Genomic DNA, 21,090 nt, shown 5'->3' with positions numbered 1-21,090 from the left:
CAATATGTAAATGAATGAATGTGGCTGTGTTCTAATAAAACTTTATTTCTAAAAAACCAGGTGGCAGGCTTGATCTCAGTGATGGGCCTTAGGTTGCTAACTGCTGTTCTTAATGTTATTTACATCTGTTTTATCTGTGTGGTGGAAATCCTATATAATAGTGATGCACATCTCTTCCCAACTCAGAATTCAGCGATAGCTTGAAATGTGATGGTGGGAATTTACACCATGGGAATTATCAAATGCTATCAAATCAGGGCCTGATTCATTATTATTGTTTTTTGGTTATCTAAATTTAAGAAAGCGATGGAGAAAATTTTAGTAATGTAGATTCAAAAGTCTACCATGTCTATAGCTGTGTTGTGCATAGCACAAAAAATGAGGACATATTTTCTCAGTACTTGAAAACTATTACCCAATTCAGCAAGGAAGTCACTCTTGTCACCAACAATCGAGTGAAGTTCCAACATACATCTTTGTTCTTTCACTTTCATCTTACCCGCTGACTGACACGAAAATACCAACCAACACTTACGTCGGAGATACACTTGTTTGTCAATTTCAGTCTCAGGTTGGCAGGGGATCCAAGAGTTTGGCAAAAATCAACAAAAGCATTCCGTGAGAATCAACCGACTATGTGAAATTTACAATAAGGAATATCAAATTGTTTACTGTTTGTAAATTGTATGGTAAACAGCCTCTCATCAGTAAAATGTATAATAAACATATATGTCTACTTGTAAATTTATTTAGAGAGTAAGTTGTAAAACATTTACTAGCACTACGCTGATTATGATAGAAAAGAACTTATAGGTTAATTGGGCAGCAGGACCTAAGGGTGTGTGTGTGTGTGTGTGTGTGTATGTGTGTGTGTGTGTATGAAAGAGAGAGAGAACAATCCTCCCCCAGCACACTGAATGGAAAAAGCAAAACACGCAAACATGACCAAACCAAAAAGAAGCCTTTTTCTGGAAAATTCTATGCCATAAAAAAACTGAACTCTGTTGAGTATGGAGTAGGTGTACAACCGGAATAGATTATGAACTAGTTCTCTGTAGTATTAATGGCAGGCTCAGGGCTCTCCATAATTCCTTTCCCTAAAAGTGACTTTTTGGGGAATTCACAATCCTGACCAGGGCTTTACTTGTGCTGTTCTGTCCCTGTAGAGTGCTCCAATGTCCACATCCTATCCGTGATGAAGCATGCATGCATGCATGCATGCATTCATTCATCCTTCAAACATTAACTTGACTCTCATTACACACCCTTCACAGTGCTCCAAATAGAACCACAAACCAAACAGCCCCTGCAGGTCAAAGGCTGTGCAGACAGCAGACTAGAATCTTTCTTCCTGAGTCCCTGGGCACTCAGGCCACATTTCACACTCACTCTCTAGGTGGTCAGTGTTTCTGGCCTACTGCATGGCAAGTTCCTGAGTTCCTGGAAGGCAGGTACCAAGGCTTTTCCACCATTACATCCTGCACAGAGTCCAACCCAGTGCCAACTGGACACTGGACCACTTTCTACTGAATCGGTAATACAGGATGCATTGCTCTAGCTTCATAACCTATAGACTGTCATTCATCATGGTTTATAATTTATCTTCAGCAGTTTGCCAGACTCAGGTTAAATTCTGGGCTCTAGCTGAAAGGTGGGAGAAGAATTTTTTTAAGTTTTTATGTCATTATTTTGAGAGAAACAGAGACAGCACAAGTGGGGAGGGGCAGACAGAGGGAGAGAGAATCCTAAGTAGGCTGCACACCACCAGTGCAGAGCCGGATATGGGGCTCGAACTCATGAACTATGAGACCATGACTGGAGCCAATATCAAGAGTTGGACGCTTAACCTATGAGCCACCCAGGAGCCCCAGGAGAAGGATTATTTTAAGTATAATTATCTCCTTCCTCAAATCAAAGAAGGGGGTCACTCTGAGTGTGTGGGATAATGTTACTCAACAGTTTTAAACTCATGCTCTACCAACCAAGATGTGGTCACACTTTATATCTGATGTCTGCACTACAAAGCTCACCCTATCTAGAATTTCCCATGATGATGATGGCTTTTCACATGCATCCTATTGAAATCCTGGTGTGCCCAGGCTTGCTCTTGTTCTTCCTTAGTTTAAATCATGGGTGCTCAACTCCTTACTCTGAAAATTGGTAATGAGAGGGGAAAACTTGGCCTTTTTAGGAGGAATTTAAAATTTAATCTTTGCTGATGAGTAACAAACAGATCTTCTTTATAGAAGAATGCCAGCCAATAAATGTAGATCAAAATGAGAGACTTTGAAAATGACCATTCTACAACTGCCAAGGAAGCAGTGATCCAGGTAAGGATTATCAATGGATGCCAAGCCAGTTCCATGAAATTTCTTACTGGGGAACTGGGCATTCACTTGATATCAAAGCACCACCCACAGAATGACATGCCAATTACAGAAGGAAAACAGCTTTGCAATGCAGAGAGGTGGGCACCCCCTTACCAAGTGGCCAATACCTAATAATGGGGTGCCATGACATCATGTGTCCCTGGGGAGATGCTTAATGAAGTACTCAGAATCATCATCTGGGATGTATGCTTGCCAAAACGTTGAACCTAAATCTGAAGACATTGGCTCTAACTTCCACAATGAGGGAAAAATAAGGCATAGAGACACAAGATAATTTAACTGTGAGGAATTGATCCGACTGAATGTGAAGCATTTTAAATGGCCATGTTTTACAGATGTATACACACAAATATATATATGAACATACATAGAGGTGTACACACACATGTGGGGGGACGCGTTCTAGATTAAAACTGATGGAGACATAACAACTGAATATAATGCATGAACCTTGATAGAATCTGGCTATATACATTAAAAAAGCAGCTAAGAGAAAAGAAAAGTAGCTATAAACCTTTTTGGGAGGACAATAGGAGAGGTGTACATATGAACTGGAGATTAGATGCTATTAGGGGATTACCATTAGTTAGTTTTCTGACTGTGATACTGGCATTATGATTATTTGGAGAATGCCTTCACTTTTAAAAGATGCACACTGCAATACTGATGGGTAAAGTGTCATGCTGCCTGTGACATACTTCCAAATGGTTCAGCAAAAACACACATACATATTTATAATAAGATGAGGCTCTGAGAACATAAGTGAGTAGCCCAAGGTTACACAGTCAAGGTGTGTCAACATGATAAATATTTCGAGGTGAAGTGTCATGGTGTCTACAACTCATTTTCAAAACGTATAGAAATATATATCTTTATAAGAAAGCATGATAAAATGTGCAATAATTTTTAACTCTGAGTGGTGTACACATGAATGACCATAGTACTATTATTTCAGCTTTTTTTAAGAGTTTATTTATTTTTGAGACAGAACGAGAGACACAGTGCAGGCGGGGCAGAGGCAGACAGAGGGAGATACAGAATCTGAAGCAGGCTCCAGGCTCCCAGCTGTCAGCACAGAGCCCGACATGGGGCTCGAACTCACGAACTGTGAGATCATGACCTGAGCCTAAGTCAGATACTTAACCAACTGAGACACTCAGGCACCCCTCAGAATTTTTTTTAAGTTTATTTTTTTTATTTTTAAAGAGAGAGGGTGTGAATAGGGGAGGAGCAGAGAGACAGAGAGGATCCCAATCAGGCCCTGTGCTGTCAGTGTGGAGCCTGATGCAGGGGCTTGAACCCATGAACCCCTAAGATCATGACCAGAGTCAAAACCAAGTTGGATGCTTAACTGACTAAACCATCCAAAGGCCCCACAACTTTTTTACAGGTGTGAAAATTTCACTATTAATATAAGATGGAGAGGTAAAAAAGAAAGAAGGGTGCAGGTTGGGGGTTACATCAAATCTGAACTGAGAACCACTAGGCTGCTCAGAGGAATCTGTGAATTTGGGCCGAAATTCTTGCACTTTTCCACCTGAATTTTCACTGTTGGTGGAGAGACCCATGGGGGATCCTGAAGCCACAGCACCCCAACCTGGGCTGAGCTAAATTGACCTTTCTGCACTGTTGCTCCAAATATCCACCTGAACAGAAGCTACAGGAGTCCTGCTAATTTTTAGAATCTCAACAACTTTAAAATATCAGGTGATAAATCAAAGAAACTGACAAGTCATCTCCAGACTACTTTTAAAAGTGAAAACCTCGGTGGAGAATCATTTAAAGGATATAGAGCTTTAGTTTTCTATGACAAGTGTTCTGGAGATTGGTTGTACAATGTGAATGTACTTAACACTGCTGCACTCTTCCCTGAAAAACAGTTAAGATAGTTAATTTTTATGTTATTTGTATTTAACTGCAGTTTAAAAAATAAAAAAGAAAGGAGGCACCTGGGTGGCTCAGTCTTTTTTTTTTTTTAATGTTTTATTTATTTCTAGGAGAGAGAGAGAGACAGCGTGAACAGGGGAGGGTCAGAGAGAGAGGGAGTCACAGACTGAAACAGGCTTCAGGCTCTGAGCTGGCAGTCAGCACAGAGCCCGACGCGGGGCTCGAACCCACGAACCGTGAGATCATGACCTAAGCGAAAGTCGGATGCTTAACCGACTAAGCCACCCAGGCGCCCCTGGGTGGCTCAGTCTTAACCGACTCTTACTTTTGGCTCAGGTCATGATCTCATGGCTTTCTGGGTCTGAGCCCCACACTGGGCTCTGCGCGAGCAGTGTGGAGCCTGCTTGGGATTCTCTCTCCCTCTCTGTGCCCCTCCTCACTTCCGCTGTCTCTGTCTTTCCCAAAATAAATAAGTAAAAACTTTTTTAAAAAATGAAAATACAGGTACATCAAGACATGTCCCTGAAAAACAAATTGGATGCATAGCCAAAATGTAGCACTCTATTGGTTGAAAATATCTGAGGAAAAAAAAAAAGGAAGATATGGTCTAGCCCTCCCCAATCCGACAACAATGGAATGGTCTAGTAGACAATGGAATGGCCATGAAGTGGAAGACTATGAGGCCAAAGTACATGGTGGGTACAGCCAGCAGAGGTCTGGGCTGAGCAGCCTGAGAGGCTGGGGAAGGCTTCCTCAGAGAGAGAGTGTGGCCTGGGCTGCGCACAATGAGAGGCCTTCACATGAGGGGAAGGATCTAGAAGTAAAGGACCCCAAAGAGGCAGAGATTGGAACTAGGAAGGAGCATGGCTTGTCTAAGGCTGTGAGGAACAACCTCCCTGTGGCATTTGGAGGGGTGAGGCACCGACAGCCTGGAATACTGTATTAACTACAGTCGCCGGGGAGGTGATGAAAGGTTTTCACTTGAGGAGCAACCTGATAAAATGCGACTTTTCAGGAGATTAATTTTGAAGTGGTATGGAGGAAGATGGAGTCAGGGAGACCAATTAAGCAGCTATTATAAAAAATCTAGGTAAGCTACAAGGCAAGCTAGCCTCGGATGGGGGCAGGGAGAGTGGAAAGAAATGGAGAGGTGCAGAGAAATCACTCTTCAGACAAGAGAGGGAAGGGAGGAGGAAGGGAGGGGGGCTTTTCTGAAGACAGTGGAGAAGGGAAGATACAAAGGCGGCACTGCCCTTGCCTAGGGGAGTCTCAGGGTGCAGTGAGGACGCCCATGGGGGGCTGTCCAGTGCAGCACACCAGAGGAGTGAGTCGAGCGCTCTGTGGAGAAGAGGCCAGGACTGGAGGCAGACACGCCAGAGTCGCCACACAGAGGGAACATCTGCGGTGTGAGTAGGGAGCAGGGTTAGGCTGACATGGAGCAAACTCTGGAGGGAGAAATAGACAGAAGACACATAAAAGTGGGTGTCATCAAAACTTTGGTAAAGAAAGTATAATTTCTGAAATGCTATAGGGCAGTCTACTATTTAATGAAATCTCCAATAATTCCATTTGGAAAGCAAATAGCTCCCTAATCTGTTTAAGATTGGATCGCTATTTATTGGGTTTGCATAAAACTGAAGGTATCTCTATGTTCAATGTCTTCTGCCATTATGTGCTTGGCCCGAGCCTCGGAAGGTGGCAGGACTCGTTTGAATGAGTCCTGAAGAGAACATGGGTGTTTTTTACCAGTCTTGCCCTGCTTCTCAAAAGATGGTAAGGAAGGTCGCACTGGTCAAGGTCAAGAACAAAGTGTAAGGGAACAGAAGCCTGGGGTCTGGGGACGTGGCTAATGGGGCCATCAATCGTGCGTAGGCCAAACAGAGTCAACCTCACCCAAATGTGACCAGTTTCACTTTCTGGTGTTTCTCTTTCTTCCAGCCAGTCTGGGGCCGATTCTGTCACGTGAGGAAGGTGCCCCATTCCACACCTCAGCCCCTGCCAGAGGGACCAAGCCACTGGCCGGCAGACCAAGGGGTCTGGGGCCTGTCAAAGATCATCTGAAACCCCACACTATGAGGTGACTGAGCAGGAGAGGGGACAGCACTGAAGAAGAAACACATACCAAGAGTTCTTTCGGTCTGTGAAAACGCTGAGAGAGAGAGAGACTGAGACAGAGGCAAAAACAGCAGGTCCTCCAGGACCAGCACGTCTAAAAGCCTAACTGCTGTGGTTAATGAAGAGTAGGTGAAATCCAAAGTTATGGAACCAAACATTACCACATGGCCCTGGCCTCATGTGGGAGCCACATTCTGTCCCTTTCTGTCCCTTTCTCGGCTGCTCCAGTCCCCTCAGAGCCAGTGACAACGAGGATTTCAGTGTGGCTAAGGAAGCAAAGGTCTTTCACACCCACTTAGCAGGCGCATCACCCATCAAAAGGACACCTTTAAGGGGGCAGGTACTGAAAAGCTATCTCTGTTCCATCATCCAGAGGAGCGTCCCCTTCATGGAAATATAACAGAGAAACCGAAAAGCAGCCTAGAAGATGTTCAAAAGGGGGGGAAAAAAGAGAGAAATCACCACTGTAGATAGATGGCCCTGGAGTTGCTTGGCAACCATCTTTCTAACACCTTCTCCCTAAAGGGAACAGTTTGAGTCAGCTCCTGAGATCTCTCTGAGGCCAGGGCTCTGACCACGAGGCCCCAAAGCTGGGGCTTTGGGATGGGAAAGCCTTCCACTGCCGTTTCGGCAGGCTTACCCACTTACCCACAGGAGGAGGAAGGAAACGGGAACCATTTTTGCCTAAAGGGACATGTTCTCCCTCACAGGGCTGGTCCTAGGGTGAGAAGCACTTCCTTAAACGTGTGTCCCAGGTGCCTGGTCCGTCTCACCTTAGTCCTAACCTGGCTTCTGGGGCAAGCCTGTGACCCAGTGCTTAAGAATATGAGCTCTGTAATCCGCCTGCCTCTGGGTTCAAATCCTAGCTCTACTACTTCCTAGCTTTATCACCTTGGGTAAATCACTTAAACTCTCTGAGCCTCAGTCTGCAATCATTAAAATGGGGTTGATACTGAGAATTGCCTCATAGGGTGGTCATGAGGATTACATGAAAAAATGCACATTGAGCTCTGTGCCTGGCATCTAGCCAATGCCCAATAAATGGCAGCTAGGATGGTTATTTTTAAAGATATATAAGCAGCTTCCTAGAACCCCTTGAAGCAGACCTATGCAGTCAGAATCTCTGGGAGTGGTGTTTTTGTTTTTAAAGAGCTTCTCAAGGGATTCTTGAGGTGGGCAGGATAGAGAACCACTTTTCATAGCCAATAAACAGTGGTTCAGAAAGTTTGGTGAACAGCAAAGTCATTTGGGGAGCCTGTTTAAAATGCTGGGGCATCTGGGCAGCTCAGCCAGTTAAGTGTCAGACTTTGGCTCAGGTCATGATCTCACAGTTTGTGGATTCGAGCTCTGCATTGGGGTCTGGGCTGACAGCTTAGAGCTTGGGGCCTGATTTGGATTCGGTGTCACCTTCTCTCTCTCTGTGCCCCTCCCCTGCTTGCACTCTGTCTCTCTCTCATAAATAAATAAATGTTAAAAAAAAAAAACCCACCTTTTTTAAAAATGCACATTCCTGTGCTCTACTCCTAGTTCTTCTGATTCAGTATGACCACAGCCTGGAAGGCTAAGGACCTAGAGATTTCAATGCAGGGTCCCCAGAATGACCACACTGATTCACTGAGACTTATTCACTCTAGAAAACTAACAGCACAGGGACATCGGTCCAACTCCTTTTGATTTTGTTCCTGGCATCCTCAAAGAATCAGGTACGAAGCATTGACCAAAGATGCCTAGTGAACCCCAGGCATTCTGCCAGAGCAGTGAGGATGCCGCCTGGTCCCTGGAAGTGGCGGCTCTGCCAAGGCAAAGAAGAGGACCCAAAGGAAGCAATCATCGTAACAGAAGCTTACATTACTAAGTACCTACTGTATGCCAGATAGCACCTCATTTCGTTTTGGAGCTTATTCCTGTTCTGCAGATGAGAAAACTGAGGTTTGGAGAAGTATCACATTACCCAGCTAGTAAGTGGCAGAGGCAAGATCTACAAAACACTCCGTGAAACTTCCCACTCTACAACGCCAGTGCACTTCTCTGCTAACATATACATAACATAAAATTTGCCACTTTAACCGTTTTTACGTGTACAGTTCAGAGGCATTAAGTGTAATCACACTGTCTTGTAACTGTCACCACCATCCATCTCCAGAACTTATTCATCTTTCCCAACTGGAACTCTGTGCCCATGAAACACAAACTCTCCTGGTGCCTGCCTCCCGGCCCCCGGCAACCCATTCTACCACATCTCTCTGAATGTAACTACTCTAGGAACCTCATGGAAGTGGAATACACGATAGCTGTCCTTCTATGCCTAACATACTTTTTAAAAAAATTTTTTTAATGTTTATTTATTTTTGAGAGAGAGACAGAGTGTGAGCAGGGGAAGATCAGAGAGAGAGAGAGAGAGGGAAATAAAGAATCTGAACCAGGCTCCAGGCTCTGAGCTGTGAGCACAGAGCCCAACACAGGGCTTGAACTCACAAGTTGTGAGATCATGGTCTGAGCATAAGGACATTCAATCGACTGAGCCACCCAGGTGCCCTGTGCCCAATATACTCTTAAAAAGGGCCAGATTTCACCTTGGTCTGATAGGACCAAGCTAGGACCGTGTTTCAGCCATCTTTATAATTTGGGTACTGTCACTGGTTTGGGTGTCTTATCTCCCCACACCCCAGCCCAGGTACCCATGACCTACAGGTGTGCTGAAGCAGGGCATCTCCCCTACTCTAGCCAGAGAATCCCATGCAGCCTCATAGACTGGATGCGGGCTCAAAGAGCCTGTTGCTGAGTCACTTTTATCTTCCCCACTATGGTGACCTGGTACCACTTTGTCCTGCTCTAGTGAGTACTTAATTTGCTTCCTTCTTTTTCTTTAAGCACCTGATCCTTCAAAATTGGCAAGTGGAATTGTGTTATGAAACCATAGGTACGGGGGGGGGGGGGGGGGATAAAGCATCTACATAAAAACAAAAGCTTTCCTCACAGTGGGATTCCAGCTTCACTTAAGAGGCAACTGGGCGAGCCAAGTCTCGGCCCTGAATGGTAAGGATCCTCAGCCGTAGCCCACTTTCAGGAAGGGATTTCCCAGCCTGTCATCATTAGTTCAAGTGCCTCAGGGTCCCAAGCCAGGTCCTTTTGGCTGAAGTGGCCAATCAGAGTTCTGCCACGGGAGAGAATGAGAGCCAGCCAGTCAAACAGCATTGGCCAGAGCACACCATCGGCACAACATTGCACCGAGAGTTTCAGGAGACAGAGACATGGAAGTCAGTCCTTGACATTCCGTTTCCATAATCTGGAAAGAAGGCCAACCCCTCTGGCTAACCTTCTCCCTCTTTATTAAGGCTACATTTGGTTACTGCAGTCACATTTGGACTCCCAGTGGTCAGGCCCCACGGTGAGACCGCAGTGGGGACTCCCAAGAACCGGATGTCCCCCTCAGCCAGGGCTCTCTTCTCCCTGGTGGAGACGTGGCTCAAGGCAACGTGTCCGTGTGGTGCTGCGCTGGCCTGACAGGGGGGTGGGGAGGAGGGCAATGCCACCAGGGAGCAGTGCTCCTCTGACCGTCCAAGGCGGTCTGTCTTGGTCTCTGTGGTGCAGGGGGTGAGTGAGCCTCACCTGCATGTTCTAGGATTCTCCCAGTGGTGCCTCGTCCACAAATAGTTGTTAGTTGTTCTTGTGAGGAGGAGTGAGGTCAGGAACGATCCACGTCACCAACTCAGTGACATCACTCCTAATGCAGTCACTAAATGATCCTGGTTTGCAGTATAAACACTCAGAGCATGGGGTCCCTGGGTAAAAGGTAGTTGACTAAGACAGGGTCTCACTGTGTCTGCTTCTACCGCTTTACATCTACCTCTGAAGGAGGTCATGAATGAAACAAAGTGTCACGGATGAAAGGTTGGCCCAAAGGATATAAACACAACGTACACAGAAAACCACGCAGAAACTGAACCTAAATCAATTCTGACACGGAGACAGCCCGTCCCTGAGAACCACCATGTGGAGTGAACAAGCCCTTGTGGTACTAAATAATGTCACCAACCACTAGGCACACAGCTCAGCAGCCCTCAGGAATCAGACTTCCTCTGCCTTTCCTATTTCCTAATCCTTAACACGGAAATCCTGAAGCCAGCTGCTTCGCTCTCCATCATGTGCGTCCCCATTGCAGACAAATCCCATGGGTAATCAAACTGCACAGAGAGCCAGTTGTATTTCCAGCCTGACTTTAAATATAAACTGAAATCCTGAATGCTTCACCATGGTGCTTTTGACATCAGGGGCTGCTGTAGAATAAATGCCGTCATTATCAGAATCGGCACCTCGGGGTCTCCTCTACCCACAGTGAGGGAGGGTGGGCCACCCAGAATTAGAACCTGAACTCACGACTGTCACCATTTAGGACAGACTGGGGCTGAAGGTTTGAAGGAGTCATCTTGGAAATCTTTGGAGGAGAGCTTCTTGAGGGACACAGTCTTCTCTCTTTAGCCCCTCCTAAAAGTAGCCCAGTGCTGGGGGACAGTCACAGGTCCATATGTACCTGCTGAGTACTCAGTATGGTCAACTCACCTGGAATGTAGGCCTAAGACACAGACAGAGGGGAGCAGAGTGCTTCCGTGAATACCTCAGTCTACTTTTCTTGTGTTCTTACTTTTCCAGCCTCACCTTACACCAGTGATTCTCCATCAGGCTGATTTTGCCCCAGCCCAGGGGAACTTTGGCAATGTCTGGAGACATATTGAGGGGAGGAGCCACCAGACTCTACTGGCAGAGGCCAGGGATGCTGCTAACCACCCTTCAATACATGGGACAGTCCCCACCAAGAAGAAGTAGTGTCACAGTTGAGTAGCTTTGTTCTTATTCTCTGCTTTGCTAGCTTCACTCTAGTGACAGAATTTCTTCTTTCTAGAACATTCTAAACACTGTCACACTTTGGGCCTTCACACATTTTTGCTTCCTTTAATTCAATTCTGGCCAGTCCTGGAAGCACATGGAAACTTCCATTCATCCTCTAGGTTTTAGCGTAAATAAAACTTTCATGGGGAGGCCTTCCTTCACTGAGCCCCTAATTTAAGTTAGGTCCCTCCAACATGCCTTTCAATGGCACCCCAATTTCCCTTACCAGAGCACTCACCACAGTCACCATGACTTTTTACATGTCTGCCTTCACTGCTAGGATGGCCGTGAGGCAGGGACTGTGCTTTTCCACTGCGGTCTCAGGCCTAGCCCGGTGCCAGCACACTGTGAGAGGTCTTTTGGTCTCAAATGCATGACGCAGGCCAAGAAAGCAGGAGGGGGTATTAAAAACTAAGCAAGACACTCAGAGGCTTACATTATGATCCCATCACATGGGCACACCCAAAAGAGAATGCAGTAGCTCCATATGCACTGATAAGGACTGCTCTGTAACATGAATGGATATGCAAGACACTAGCCAGTACCTACAGTAGGCTAGCTTCTGTGTGGGGAAAGCGAGAAGGGAAAGCTGTATCCGCATCTACTGGAAGCAACTGTGGACAGGGGGGAGAATCTCCCTTCCTTTTTACTGCATGTCCTCTTGAATTTCATAACCCATGAACATTATTAAAGAAAACAAGAAGCACTTAAATGAATGTGGTATGTATAAAAGTCTACATCATCTTGAGATTAAAAAAAAATTTTTTTTCATGTAGAATGACATCCACTGAGAACCCAGCATAGGGAACTGTGCATAGAAGCCAAATTCTCATACAGCACTCCAAGTGTGCCCACCCTGTCTGATTTCCTGTTTTGGAAAGAGTCAGAGCCACATTTTCTCCACATGAAGTTGCAAGCACATGGAAATGCTTGTATGTGTAACAGATACTGATTTTATGAGCCTGGGTGGCTCAGTCGGTTAAGCATTGGTCTGACTCTTGATTTCTGCTCATGGCCGTGGGATCTAGCCCTGTGTGGGGCCCTGCGCTGGGCGTAGGGCCTGCTTAAGATTCTCTCCCTCTCCTGCTGCCCCTCTCCCCTGCTTGCATGCACTCTTTCTCTCTCTCAAATAAAAAATAAATAGATACTCATTTCAGAAGGTTTATATTTTCAAAACTAAACGGCTTTGGAAACATGCGCTCTCTCTGCTTCAAAGCAAATTCACTCTCCAAGCCCTTCTCCTCCTTTCCAGCTTTCCTCCCTATCACCTGGAGGCCACTCCATCTCTCCTGTCCTTTCATCCCAAACGCTGGGTGAGACGAGAGAGAGGATAATGAAATGCCAAAGCCAACAAACGTTGCTGCTTGTTAGCAAAAGGGGAGGCAGGTAGGCCTAATAGTGAAAGAAATTGAAATTAATAGCAAAAATGAGGTTTATCTGTGTAATCTGTGGACTTGGTGTCTTCCCATCTCCTATTAGCATAGATACGGAGGTGTCTGTATAATGACAAAGGAAAGCCATCCGCACGTTCCCATAAATCTCCACCACCTGTCGCTGGTTTCCTGGTTCGGCGTCTAAGGACACTTTACTCTTACCAGGTCATTTGCCATCTTTCCCTCCAATTTGCCACAGCTGCAAGGCTTCTGAATCTGAAATGAACATGTTCCCATGCTCCCTGCTTCCTCCTGTGTTCCTCCCAATGCTACCTGCATCTCAGGAGAGCAGCAAACCTTCGCGTCGTGGCAAGATCTTACTGGCCCCAGAGCACCTTTCACATTGGAAACATTCCACAAGTTTACCTCCATCAAAGCAAAACATCTGGGAATATTAAAACACAGACAGATGACCAAAGTAACCAGTGTAAGCTTCCAAAGGGCCCAAACAAGGATCTATTGAGCACTTTGTCTCGGTGACCAGATAAAACAATGTATCGATCATTTTCTAAATTATTGTTTACATCTCACCTGTCCTTGGACAGAACTCTGTAAACACTTGTTAGCCATAGGCCCGAAACTGCCTAAATATTTTTTCTACCTCTTGATAAAACTTATCAAACTACATATCAACTGTGCGCCGTTAAATACATGGATATCACAGAAATCGGTTTTTTTGTTTCTTAAAAATCACTAGCTTTATAAAATTATAACCTGGTTTACGCTAAAAATGAAATTTCTGACACAAATCTCTCTTCCATTTGTCACTGGTTAGTTAAAAGTCCTACTTAATTATAATAATAAAGTTTTCTAGAAATAGCTTCATTAATAAATGATAAACATAATCATTATAACAGCTAGAAAAAGGATAAAGGTAAACGTTAAGTGCTTACTATGCTCTGGGTCTTTTATAATATTAGTTTTGTAATATCTCAGTCAATCCTCATGACCCTGTTACTATCTCCATTGTATACAGTTTGGCGCACTTAGGAGCCATATGCACCCTCCTCCTTATTTATGAACTGAGATGTTTAAGAAAAGTTCAGATGAGACAATGAGAAAAGAAGACCATCCTTCTCCATCACAGAGCTTTTCTCCAATTAGCTGGAAAAAAGTCTTCAGATAAATCTACGAAGCTAGAGAGAGAAAATTATCTTAAAAGGTTAACTAGATGAATAGCCTTCCTTGGAATTTTCTATCCTAGCTGAATTTCACATCTTAGATGAGGCTAATAAGGTTCCCGGGACCCCTCCTCTTAGGGAATCTCAAGCCTCATTGGTCCACACTGACTGAAGCCAACTTACTCTCCCCTCCAGGCAACATATAATAACCCTGGGTTTTGAACTCAGGCCCTCAGTGTTCTCAGTCTTCAAGACCACATGCCATTTACAGACTATTTGCAGAATATGTCTGTGTATGTGATGTGTGTCACCAGGAGGAGATAAAATGAGAAGATAGACCCAGTGGGTAGTAGTTTCAGATATTTTTAGTGGGAGGGCTTCACTTTGCTGTTGTTGTTTCTTAAAAAACAGCCTGTCTGGCATGACTCCATCTCAAATAGAGGTACACTGAGTAGGGAAAGTGAGGTTCAGCAATCTCAAAGGGATCTTGGGAGACGTTTAATCCCACCTCCTTACTTTACAAGTGAGAGAAGAGGCCCAGGGAAGGGAACGGATGCTCCCAAGGTCATATAGGGGAACTGTAGGAAGATGATCCAAAGCCCTCTCTCCCGCTCCTTTGGCGCTCTGGGCTGCCCGCTGCATAATCCCATGCAACCACGTCCAAGCACAGGTCAGCACACCTTCCAAACCCAGATGATGATCTTGCAAGGTGGAAAAGTGTTTGGAAAAAAACACTGTCGCTGTGTTTTTAGCTAACTTTAGATGAAATAACATTAACGTGAAGAATTCCTTACAGAAATTCTGAAGCGTTCCGTTAACATTTCACACTGCCATGGGTGAATGGAAGCCAAAAAAGGTTAAAGGAAAGAAGAATGAAGGAGGAAGCATGTTCCAACAATCAGATTATTCAAAAAGTCCTTCCTGTGTCTTCTGAACCTGTGGCCAGACAGAGGCAGAAGGTGACACTATGTTTCTTCTTTTGCATTTCCAGCCTAACTTTCCTCCCTGAATTTAGTCTACAAAACATATCACATGGCGACAAAACATATCACAGCAGCATTATTCGCTACAGCCAAAATGTGGTAACAAGCCAAACGTCCATCAACAGGTGGCTGGATAAATAGACATGCACACGATGGAATATTACTTAGCTATAAAAAGGAATGAAATTCCTACACATGCTACAGCATGGATGAATGATGAAAATGTAATGCTAAGTGAAATGAGAGAGAAGGAGAGTGAGAAAGAGGTGGGGGAGGGAGAGAGAGAGAATCTAAAATAGGCAATTTCACAATCAAGACAGAAGAGAGACCAGAGGTCATCAGAGCTGAGGGGAGGGGGGAAAGGGGGAGCTATTATATAACAGGTAGAGGGTTTCTGGTTGGGATGATGAAAAATTCAGGAAATGTATAGTGATGATGGTTGTACAACATTATAAATGTTCCTGGTACCCTCAAACTGTACTCTTGGAAGCAGGTTAAAATGGTAATTTCTATATTTATTTTACCACAATTTAAAATATCATATTAAAATGTGGATCATGTCCCTTCATTTCCCAGTTAGAATTCCTACACTTTCTTTTATTCACTCACTGTCATTAAAGCCTACACTTCAAGACGTGCTGCCTACCAATAGTGTCATGGTCAATATGTGTATTTCACACACACAGATAGCCACGATCGCACCACAGCCACTTTGCATCCTGGAGACCCATCCACAAACACATCCATCTTGAAGCCACCCACGCAGTGACTTCAACAAGAGGGCCAATGGCAAGACCAATGCAACCTGTGTTTCCAGAGATACCCGCAACCAAATACCCTGATGCAGAGTCCCAGCTCGACCCTTAAATTCCTCCCCATGGGGGGAACAGGGTGTTTAATACTGTACACTCTACCTATAAGGAAAACTGTATGCACATACCAGGGGACCTTAAGGGATTGCTAACCCAAGCGTGCTCTTCCAGGGCCCATGAACAAAGAGATTTCAGCCCATACATGGCTGTTCGGTGAATTCAGCAACTGCACGTTAAACTGAACAGTGGGTGTCCTTAATGCAAACGCATATAATTAGGAGCTAAATCTTTGTACCTTCACAGGACAAAGGCTATAATAAGCAGGATGTACCACTTGTGACTTCTGAGGAAAGTAGAGCTTTTCATTTTTCCTTTAAAAAATCTATTTCTCATGAGGCAAAGAGCATCTGAGAACAAGAGTCTTTTGAAACAGAAGCAGGGAGGAGGGTGCAGACTCTGAGTTTTGAGTGTTATGGCCACAATCTATCTCCCAGGCCTGAGAGGTGCCAACGGGTACCATTCCACGACCTCTATTCAACTTTAACTTAAAGGTTTTCACAACCGCATCTTATTCTGCGAAAACCTTGGCATGGCCAGGGGCCTGACAACCGAGTCCCAGAAGCTCTTAAAGATCTGAAGAGTTTGTAAAAGAAAAACAACCTCTAGTGATATGTCCCACTGCCAATACACATGGGCGTTTAGTGCAAATAAGCTACCACTTGTAAGACGTCCACTCGACATCACTCCCTGTGTGTCCTAAAGACACATGGCAAGATCACATGAAGATATTTAGAGCCAAACATCTTTTGAATAAGGTTTCGTTCCCAAAGTGCTTAATTAGCAGGAACACTATGCTACAGAACTTCCTTGAATATGCATGCATTTTAACCTCCATGCTATTTTTTCTAAAGCACAAATTCTCTCTCTGGATGGTCAGGAGATCATTGGGCACAGAAAACCAACTATCTTAGGTGTTGATCCACAAAACAAGGTCTGTCTTTCCAGGTAGGTTTTAACTGCCTTACAGGGAGATATTCTGGCTTATGAGGGAGACCATTCTTTGGACTCTACCCTCCACTCGTTTTTGGATGAGCCATGCTCCCATGGCCTAGTTATGGCTGAACTCCTTCCACACTTCCCACCAACCTCTTCTGCTCCCTCACGCCTTCCTCCCCTCCCCCCAATTCCAGCCAACCATGTTTACAAGACACCAGTTAGTAAATCATGATTCAAATGAACCCATCCATTTGCTTGGCAGAAAGTGGCCTCTGGAGTCGCTCCATGTGAACCCATAGGCCACAGTTACATATGGCAGGCCCGCAAAAGCCAACAGGATATGATTTATTTATGACGACCATGTGTGATGCCCAGTTGCAGCAGGCTGTGGCTCCCCTCCCCTGCCTCAATCTGGGATGACCTATCTACTCACTGTGTCCCATTTCAGGTACTGTATTTCCACACTGGGGACACAGAGATGGGCGACCGGCTGGGGGCCGCACACACAGAGGCCCCTAACCCCACTGGCCACATAAGAATCTGTGACCACGCACAAAGTGGGCCAAGTGCAACTTGCTGCAAAGGTTTGCCATGTACAATGGTTTCCAGTGGAGAAGTGGCTGCTGGAATGGCTGACCATGTGGGGCTCATTAAACTGCTGTGTATTTACCCACAAGGAAGGCTGGGATGCCGGCAAAGGGAGCCCCACTCCTCATTTCAGAGATTTCAACTCCCTCCCCCCGCCCCCCACCATTGGCAATGATGCTCCAAAGGTGAATGGCAGATCTGCATCAGAAGGTCCAAACGTGGACTCCAGCTAAAGTGTTGGAAACTTCTGCCTTCCCCGGTCTCCCCCCACTCCCCCCAGTTGTATTTATACTTTGAAAGAAGTTAACATGAAGCAGTAGTCACCTGGGCGTGCTCGATTTTTGACAAGCCTTAGTCACTCTGTACCCAGCAGAACAATTCACATTATAGTCGAAATCCTGTGAAGATTCTGCCACACATGCTAACACTAAAATGCCAGTAGCTCCACTTACCTTCTTTATTAAGCCTCATAACCTCCCTGCTTTTTCCACCCTCTTTTCCAGCCTCTTCTAAATCTACATCTGCAGATGAAAAAGAAAAGGAAAAAAAAAAGAGAATGAGGAAAGAAAAAAAAAGATTAAAAAGGGGGGGAAAAGCCAAAGTCAAGGGGGGCAGGGAGAGTGTTTATTTGCAAACAGATCGATAGAAATACTGTACATGAAAATCTTTCAAAAATTGACAATGCAACATTTTCTCCCAAGTCCGGATTGCCATCTACCTGGCCCAGATAGGTACCAAAAAAACTATGCAACCAGCAACAGAGTAGCCTTTTAAACAGATAACACCGTGGGGCTGTGAAAGCCCACCCCGCGGGCTGCCACGGGGAGCCGGGCACAGACAGACAGACAGACAGTCCTGGCAGCAGGGCCTCTCTCTGTGCATTGATGATCTGTCTCTGTGTGTATTTATTTAGAGAGAGAGGGAGAAGCATGGAGGACACCGGGGGCCACTCTCTCTCTCACACACACACTTTTTCCCAGTGGCTCTAGGTGAATGGAAAGGTTACAGGATAATAAAAGGAGGAGGAGGCGGTGGGGTTCTTACTGTCGGAGCAGTGTAATTTGGCGGCGTCGATCCAGGAGGACCAGGGTTTGCCCAGAAACGCCTCCGGACTGGGCACTTTGCGATCCAGTGTCGCCATTGCTCTTCCTTCTTGTTGCTTTTTCCCTGTTCCTTCGGCAGCAGCAGCCGAGAGACACGGGATTCGAGAACGCTCCGACGTCATCTTCGGAACGTTCCGACATTGAGTGCTCTGAAAGGGGGAGGGAGGGAGGGCCGGGAGGAGGGAGCGGGGAGGCGGCGGAGGAGGGGAGAGCGAGCGAGGAGGAGGAGCCGGAGCCGGCGCTCGGCGCCCGGCGCCCGGGGCCCGCAAGACACGGCCCGGCGGTGCGCGGCCGCCAGAGGCAGCAGAGAGGCGCCTGCAGCTCGCCGCGCGCCCGCCCGCCCGCCGCCTGCCGGCCCGCCCGCCCGGGGAGGGGCCGCGCGCCGGGCCAGCGCCGCGTGCCGGGCCCCGAGGCTGCGGCGCGCGCGGGCGCCGAGATGCTGCTTCGCCGCTGCCGCTGCCGCTGCCGCCGCCGCCGCCGCCGCCGCCGCCTGCGCCCGGCTGCCCGAGCCCCGATCGCAGGGGCCGGGGGCGAACGGGGCGAGGCACGACCCGGGGCCGTAGGCGGGCTGGCCTTTGCAGCGCAGTGGCCTCCAGACGACGGAAAGTTTTTGCATGCAGCCCTTCCAGCGTGTCCTTCCCTCGCCGGCTCCCTGTGGTCCACCGTGAGGCGTCCTCACGACCGAGTGAGGAGGAAGCTGGGCAGGTGTTCCCCTCCCCGCTCCCCGACGAGCACCCCAAGCCAGGAAGGGGACCTTGGTGACCTCTTCGCCCAGCCTCCGCTCCCTTCACCCTTTCTTCTCTGTCACGGTGGACCTTGGACCGTGGAGGATTCCGGGGATGCCTTTGGGAGCTGACCCCAATGGGTAGATGGAAGTGGTTCTAAAAAGGAGGTGAGTTTTGGGCGAGGGTAGTTGCCTACCCATCTCAGTGAGGCTGCGGGACCTGCAAAGCTCAAAACTCAGGGCCGCGGTGCCCCCACATTCCCCGTGCGATGCGTGTCTCGGGCTCTCAGGGAAACCACTGGGTAGACTTTGCTCCAGGATCAGGATAGAGGGAGAGCACCTTCCCTTCTCTCAGAAGATGATGCTCCTGGGCCAAGCCCCTGGAGCAATTTCCAGTGCTCCCTACGGTGGTGGTTCCTGGGTGGCCCGGATTAGCGCCTGCAAACCTATGGCCAGGAATCCGACTCCTGGGAGAATTCACTCCAGGCTTAACTCTGGCCAGTTAGAAAGGAAGCGTTACATTTCCTCTGGATTTGGGATGTTTGATGCTTTAATTGAGATTTCCCCTCTTCTCCCTAGGGGTAGGCAACAAAGGCCTTAAAAGGTCTTCTGGTATCTCTCTGTCTCTTTTTGAATATTTTCATTTACTGGGAATTACCTAAAATATGTGGACATTCCCCCACAGTCGATTTTTCATTTTGCTCCAGTATGCTTTTTTAGTTCTTACCACTCTGCTTCTGCCCCATGGCCGAGGCGCAGTGATTTGAAGTTGCTCTGTACTGATGGAGTTCTGCCCTGGCTATGCCATCCAGTGCCCCTGCACTTGGCAAAGCCAGGGCCATGAAGGAGGAGCTGTGGATTGATCTCCACTTGTGATATTTGTGTGAATGGGCTTAACGTTTTGTCAGATCCAGACAAGTTTGATTTCCTCTGCTGCCTTTGGAAGGGTTTCTGCAATAGGAACCACTAAGTGGCTAAAATGCCAAGGAGTGGAGAATTCTCATTTTAAGGATTCATAGTATTAACAAATATTTAGTATTTATTGACCTCTTATGTGCTAGACACTGTGGTATATCTTTCCAAATATGCATGCATGCATGCATCCATCCATCCATCTATCCATCCATCCATCTTTTCAACAAATATTGCCTGTCATGGACTAGTGTTTTCAACAGCGGAAGACAAATGAGACCTAGCCCTGTGTGGAGATGCAGTCTGGTGGTCTTTGTGGAAGAAGGAAGATGTGACACTTATCAGCCACTTGAGAAAACAAGTACAGTGACTGGGCTGGGGAAGTGAATGGTGTGCTTGCTGAGAGCGGTGCGTGTTCATAGGAGGAACTAAGATCTAGTTTGGAATGACCAGAAAACGTGTCACAGAGAAGATAGGATCTGCTGTGCATCAGGGACATTGAGCAGGACTTATTGTGGTATAGGTGAAGATTGGTCTTGCCGAGCAAAGGACAGTGATGGTAACCGAGGTTTCAAGCTGAGCACAGGCTTGGTGTGTTCGGGGTTAAATGTAGTTTACCCGGGATGGCACGTTATTGTTGGGGGTTGGGATTATTGTCAGGCCTTGTCAAATCGTGGAAGGCACTGAATGGCAACCTAAAGGGTTTGGGTATTTTCTGACAATGGGAAGCCACTGAAGGGTCTTTCTGCGGTGTAAGGGTAAGTAGAAAGTGTGTCTTAGAAAGGCCGTGGTGTCCCAGATATACTGGATAGGGAAGCGGGTTAGAAGTAGTGCTGCAACATTCATGGGGTGGGGAACTTTGGTGGTTCCATGCAGGTGGAGAAGAGGGCACCTCATCCAAGGGTATGATGTATGGCTGGATTTGGGGAGGGAGAGAGCACAGAGGCATAAGTAATTAGGTTCTGGAACATTTTTCCTTTCCCCTCTGCGTTCTGATTTGCCTTCCATATTTGGATTTTTTCCTCTATTCTGTGCAAAGGAGATGTAGTAGGTGGGCTCTAAGATGGCCACAGTGATCCCCACATCCTGGTGTCTATACCCTTGTATGATCCCCTCCCCTTCAGCGTAGGCCAGACCTC

General features: G+C 46.6%; 1 protein-coding gene across 7 annotated transcripts in view; it reads right to left on the bottom strand.

The window, feature by feature from the left end:
- Positions 1-18,437, bottom strand: part of ATXN7L1 (ataxin 7 like 1) — a 249,829-nt gene extending 231,392 nt beyond the window's left edge. For 6 of the 7 annotated variants that reach the window (XM_039249789.1, XM_039249790.1, XM_039249793.1 and 3 more), the window contains exons 1-2: positions 18,257-18,437; positions 17,665-17,733 (exon numbers count right to left, since the gene is read on the bottom strand). In XM_039249789.1, the coding sequence (XP_039105720.1) occupies positions 17,665-17,733; positions 18,257-18,437 (250 nt within the window). The remainder of the gene's footprint in view (positions 1-17,664; positions 17,734-18,256) is intronic. The other variant, XM_039249792.1, reaches the window with a different exon arrangement.
- Positions 18,438-21,090: the final 2,653 nt, after the last annotated feature.

The sequence above is a fragment of the Hyaena hyaena genome, unplaced genomic scaffold (assembly GCF_003009895.1).
Source record: "Hyaena hyaena isolate Hyena2069 unplaced genomic scaffold, ASM300989v1 scaffold_347, whole genome shotgun sequence".
NCBI classification, from domain to species: Eukaryota; Metazoa; Chordata; class Mammalia; order Carnivora; family Hyaenidae; genus Hyaena; species Hyaena hyaena.
The sequence above is the reverse complement of the archived record's forward strand: the minus strand, read 5'-3'. Positions and strand labels throughout refer to the sequence as shown.